The sequence below is a fragment of the Sinocyclocheilus anshuiensis genome, unplaced genomic scaffold (assembly GCF_001515605.1).
Source record: "Sinocyclocheilus anshuiensis isolate Anshui unplaced genomic scaffold, SAMN03320099.WGS_v1.1 scaffold1149, whole genome shotgun sequence".
In the NCBI taxonomy this organism is placed as follows: Eukaryota; Metazoa; Chordata; class Actinopteri; order Cypriniformes; family Cyprinidae; genus Sinocyclocheilus; species Sinocyclocheilus anshuiensis.
Genome location: NW_015555317.1, coordinates 486,101 through 492,080, shown reverse-complemented (window position 1 = coordinate 492,080; position 5,980 = coordinate 486,101). Strand labels below are relative to the sequence as shown.

General features: G+C 36.2%; 1 protein-coding gene across 1 annotated transcript in view; it reads right to left on the bottom strand.

Annotated features, from left to right (window-relative positions):
* LOC107671589 (ephrin type-B receptor 1) overlaps nucleotides 1–5,980 on the bottom strand; it is a 248,840-nt gene that overhangs the window by 138,494 nt on the left and 104,366 nt on the right. The window contains exon 3 of the mRNA XM_016464503.1: nucleotides 3,906–4,587. Coding sequence (XP_016319989.1) covers nucleotides 3,906–4,587 — 682 coding nt within the window. The remainder of the gene's footprint in view (nucleotides 1–3,905; nucleotides 4,588–5,980) is intronic.

Below are 5,980 nucleotides of genomic sequence, written 5' to 3'. Positions count from 1 at the left end.
AAAAAATATTAAAAAAGGATTTTTTACACGGCACCCCTGCTCTCGACAGACGGCACCCCAGGGTGCCGTGGCACCCCGGTTGGGAAACACTGTAGTAGACTACAATGCCGGCTGTTCTGACTCACAGACTGTAAGTAAGTTTTTTTATATTAAAGAATTTGCCACTGATGATTTAAACGCGAGTTTTGAGCAGTGTAGAGTAGCGTTTGTAGTTTGTCATTTCTCCGATCACAAATGCAGACATGGTTTTATGTTTACGCGGCATGAAGCTACGCGTAAAAAGACAGCATATGTCATTATAATCCGTAATTGTGTCCCCACCGGATGCAACAAATGCCTCGTTTATAATGGATTTTAATTTTTTTGTCTCGTCGCTCCGGCCGGACAGGGCATCACAATATGGTAAGGGGCGTAACATTTCCATCACACGCTTGATGTATTCGGCCAATCACAACGCACTGGATAGCTGGCCAATCAGAGCACACCTCGCTTTTCAGACCAATGAGCTTTGTAAAAATTGACGCGTTTCAGAAAGTCTGGCCATAGAGGAGAAACACTAATGTACAGTATGTGGAAAATAATTATGTTTTTTGAACCTTTAACCGCATAAACTCATTTCATTACACCAAATACACAAAATAATGTTCTTTTTAGCAACATCATATGATCCCTTTAATACCTTTATGAGCAGTCATGTCAATGGCAAAAAGTGTCCCGAAAGACCTGAATTTACCCTATTCACACATCTTTACTAATCATTTATTAATCATTTGTTCATGATTTTACAGTAGCCAATCTAAAGTTGAAACTATTCATCATTTGTAAATGTTTATAAACGATTACTTATAATTTAGTATCTTTATGGTCATTGGACTTTTAGCAAATGAAACAAGGTTTCTGTAAAGGGTGGCTGGTTAAGTTTAGCTAAATGCTTGCTAAGGACATAACAGTTTGTAATTTTGGTGCAAAAAAATGTTGTATTGCCTCAACACTCACATTAGTATTCTACTCTTCAATATAAACAGGATATTCCTTGAATCATAAATAAACAGGGGGGAAAAAAAGAATAAAAAAAAAAGAAAATACTTGTTCATTTATGAAAACAATATAATATAAACAGATTGAATCGTGTTCCCTAATAGCAATCAAATTGACCCCTGTACACTGTTGCCTCTTTAACCAACCCTTAAACCTACCCATACCACCAAACCTGTCCTTAACCTTACCTGTATCACACCTCAACAGCAGCAAAAGTGTTGTGAATTAACACAAGCTTTTAATCATTTTATAACCTGTTAAAATCATTTGTAGATTTTCAATAAGTGCTTGATCATATGGAAATGAAAGTTTAAAGACATTTGTAAGCATTTGAACTTACATGAAATAATGATTTGTTTGAACATTATCTAATGTTCAATAAGTGTATTAGCAAACATTAACAAACACATTATCTCACGTTTCTAACTCTTTGAACATATATTAACTAATGATCCATTAAGCATTATATAATGAAAGTTTTATATTCATTATATTACATTATATTAATGTAATATTAATTATATTACATTATACATTGTATTAATGAAAGTTATTATAAAGTGTTACAGAAAAAATAAACATATTGATACTTCTTATGGTTCATTTGTTGTACAGCAAACATTCATTTTCTTTTTTTCTTTTTTTTTCCCAGTACAAATATCTAAACATTCTTAAATCTACATATATTTACTTGAGATGCAAAATAAATTCAGCAAAGTTAAGTGAGGTTTATGCTAAAAACAAGGAAAAAATATGGGGTAAGAAATATAAACTTAATTCAAACATTTTTCTTACCCCATTGGTTTTATTTTATTTTATTTATTTTATTTTATTTTATTTTATTTTATTTTATTTTATTTTATTTTATTTTATTTTATTTTTATTTTATTAGATAGATAGATAGATAGATAGATAGATAGATAGATAGATAGATAGATAGATAGATAGATAGATAGATAGATAGATAGATAGATAGATAGATAGATAGATAGATTTAATTCTTGCTTTCAAAATTTGGCTTTTAAAAACCGTGGCCACATTTACCTGACAGACTTTACACCAGACGCTAACACCCGGCAAAACCTCAACCATCTTTAATCTTCAAAGTTTATGACAACTTTATCACCTCTTCCAGATCACAGAGCATTCCAGAAGACATCTGACACCGCGTCTTCAACCGGCGCAACACGCCACATTTTCACCATTTTTCTGTCACTTCTAGCAAATGTTGGTATGTTTTTGTCCATTTACAGGTATATTGTTACTTTTAACTTCATTTGATCCTTTAATAAGTTCAGTTAAATAGTTCATATTAGCTGAAATGAAAGTTAAATTAAGTTAAATTGGATGTTTCCTTGCATGTGCATGTCAAGACCCAGGTATATGTAATATCATTCGAAGGGAAATACTTTACCAATCCAAGAATAATTAATGTTCAATATGAAAAAAAAAAAACAACAACAATATCAGTGGTGATTTATATGTGTGTTGAAAAAAAACAGGTCTTAACCCGGACTACATACATCATGACCCATTTGATCCTTTAATAAGTTCAGTTAAATAGTTCATATTAGCTGAAATGAAAGTTAAATTAAGTTAAATTGGATGTTTCCTTGCATGTGCATGTCAAGAACCAGGTATATGTAAAATCATTCGAAGGGAAATACTTTACCAATCCAAGAATAATTAATGTTCAATATGAAAAAAAAACAACAACAACAATATCAGTGGTGATTTATATGTGTGTTGAAAAAAAACAGGTCTTAACCCGGACTACATGCATCATGACCATCTCTCGGTTGATAAGAAGACCTTGCCTGAGGATGCCAATGAACTCAACAAGGCCGCCATCTGTGCATGTGTGTATTTATGTGTAGAGGCACATGTGGTCCTCAAAGTTGGCCCTCCAACGATTAAGTGTTGTATCTGTTCATTGATCGAGACAGATGGCTGTCAATCAATCTTATCATCTCTCAACACGTTTGGTCCTGAGGGAGCCAATATGGCACTAGCCTTGAGTGAAGGCCAAATCGACCAATCGCAGACCTTGAGACAACAATATGACCATTTGTGTGTCAGTGTCCACATGAAAAGAGAGGGACTAAACACAAACAAAAGAAGAGAAACTGTGTTTATGGGTCTGATTTGCCTACCAGAATAGTACAACCTGAACATATATATTAAATTATAATATAATATTTATAATAGTGGTTGACCAATATGCCATTATCAACAAATTCATAAATGGTCCCATTTGACTTTAGCTACATCCTTGCCTCACTCAACCTAACATCAGCAATCTTCAACACCACATTCTGCTCTCTCTCAATCTCAAACGCATGTACACATCGCCATATTAATCCAGCATAAGTCAACTCAAACTCAAAACCTGCTGCATGGAAATCTTCTCAAATAATCACAAATCTGTGCATCTCACAGCTCAATTCACAGGAAGTTCATTCGTCAAAGCTCTTGCAGAATCTTCTTAAGTTAGAGCTCAGGAAAAAAGACCAGCTTAGTCACTGGGTCACCACAAATGTTGGGTTTCAGAAGCTGTTTCTCACACTTGTCTACTAGCTTAACCAGCAATAAGTCTTTGATCAATCTTCTAACTAGAAAAACATTGCTGGTAAATATAATGACTATGCCATACTGGTCCATGAGGTAAACCAGCTCCAAACCAGAATAAACCTCAAATAAAATGGAAATTCATACAGTTTCAACAAAGAGGAAGTGAGAAAAGCTAAGCAAGACACCAGAGACTATCCTATGTTCTCCGCCAACTGAAAAAGATCCATTTAAAACACCTAAAATAAATTAGTAGTCATAGATAAGTGAACCAACACTATTGGAACCCAGCGTCTTACCTCGACAGACGTTCCCGTTATCCGGCTCGAATCCCGCCTTGCAGGTGCAGCTCCCAATTGGAACCATCCAGTCCCCGTCGCCATTACAGTACAACTTAATCGGCACGTCCACTTCCTCAGAATTCGGGATGCACATCCCGCGAGCAATCACCAGCGAGGTGCTCTCTGCCCCAGTCATGGTCTCTGGAAATATTGCAAAGTTCTGCACCACGCTCAGGCATTTCTTATAAAACACACGGACAGACAGCAGGGACATGCATGCGCCATAGTCCTGAAATGCCAAATAAAAGCCGTTTTTCGACAACGGGCCGAAGCTCCGCACCTCCGTGTTCACTTTCATCAATCTACCACCAAAATCCACTTGCGAGAAGCTCTCGTCTGCCGCAATAGTGTCCACCTTCAAATACGGAGCCTCCATCCAGAACGCCGTACCCTTGGTGGCGATGACAGAGTCTGTCTCGTAGTAGTACAGGTTAAAGGTCTCCTTACAGGATCCAGGCACCCGCGGGATGCTGCTGCAGTCTCGAACGGTGAAACGCATCTCCACGTAGATACGCTGAGCGCCACGTCGTGCAATGAAGGTGGTGAGCAGCCAGTTGTTCTGGTTGGACTCAAAGACGTTGCACACCTGGTACGTTCGGATGGTGTTGAGGTTTTCATCATAGCCGCTTACTTCCTCCCACTGGAATAGAAACACAAAAGGAGGTTTAGCACAGAAGGAACGATGGCAGATGACCATACATTATTAAAATGACATAAGAACGTTACTGAAACTAAAATGGAATAAAAATAAAAGTTATTTGTGGGGAAATGCTTACAATGTAGAACTGGAGTCATCTTATTGCAAAAAAAGAATAAGACTTGTTTTTTTTTGTTGTTGTTGTAAATGACTCAGGGAATGAATATTTTGAGTGAATAATTCAATTACTTATTCACACCACACAAAAGACATCCGTCTCCTTTTACTGGTGTAATGATGTAACATAAAAGAAGGGCCACTGAACAAATCAGTGAATGAATCTGATTGATTCTTTTAGGTGAACTGAATCACATAATTCTTGTCAATTGGTAAATACATTGTACACAGTAATGTTCATTTTAGCACCCAGAGAATTTTCTGTTTTCAGGTCAATGGTGTGAAAAACCCTTTTTTCAACTTAAAATTGCAAGAGGTGCTTGCTGAAGTGGAATAAAGATGAGAAATATCACTGTTGGTCCATTCGATGCTATCGATGTGGAACCATGGCATGAACTCAGACAGGTTTCTGCCTTTCATAAACTATTGATACAAACTGAGTTTCCAGAAACCTCTCCAACCACATATTCCCCACCCAAAAAAACATCTAAAAGCTTTTAAACACTACATCACTTTGAAACTTTTTTTTCCGTCTCTGAGATGATGAAACCTTTATGGCCTCTCTTTCCGAGTTTCAGATCACAAAATCTGTCTCCCTAATCACCTGAGGTGGGCGAGGAAGCCGCTGCCATCTGCTTCGGTCCAGACCAAGTGCGGCCAGCCACTTACCATTATAATATTACCATATTATAAAATGTGATGCGTAACAAATTTGAGATTATGCACTATCGAATTACAATTAGAAGTAAGTGGAGCAGTATATGGCTGCCCTCCTGCAACCCTGGTAAAACAGCACCACTGGCAGATTGTGAAACAAGGCACAGGCAGAAAGAAAGAGAGAGAGAGAGAGATAGAGTGCAGCCATGTTCAGACTGCTGCTGAAGACAGTTCTGCTGATGGTTGTGGACAATACAGTCTAAAAAATTAAAAGTTACAAAAAGGCCTGACAGCTTGATGCATTAAAACAGAGATTTTCAGACTTTTTGATGCCAAAAACAGTATTTATATATATTTAATATATCAGTATATTGTCTGAAAAATACTGATTTTGTGTGATTTACACAATAAAGGTCATTGCAGAGTAGTTTTACAGTTACAATTTTACAGCCTTATAAATATATATTAATGACAATTCAAAAAAAAAAATCTCAAAATAAAAGGGTTCTAGGAGATTTTGCAAAAAAAAAAAAAATGTATGCAAAAATGTAAAATAAAAAAA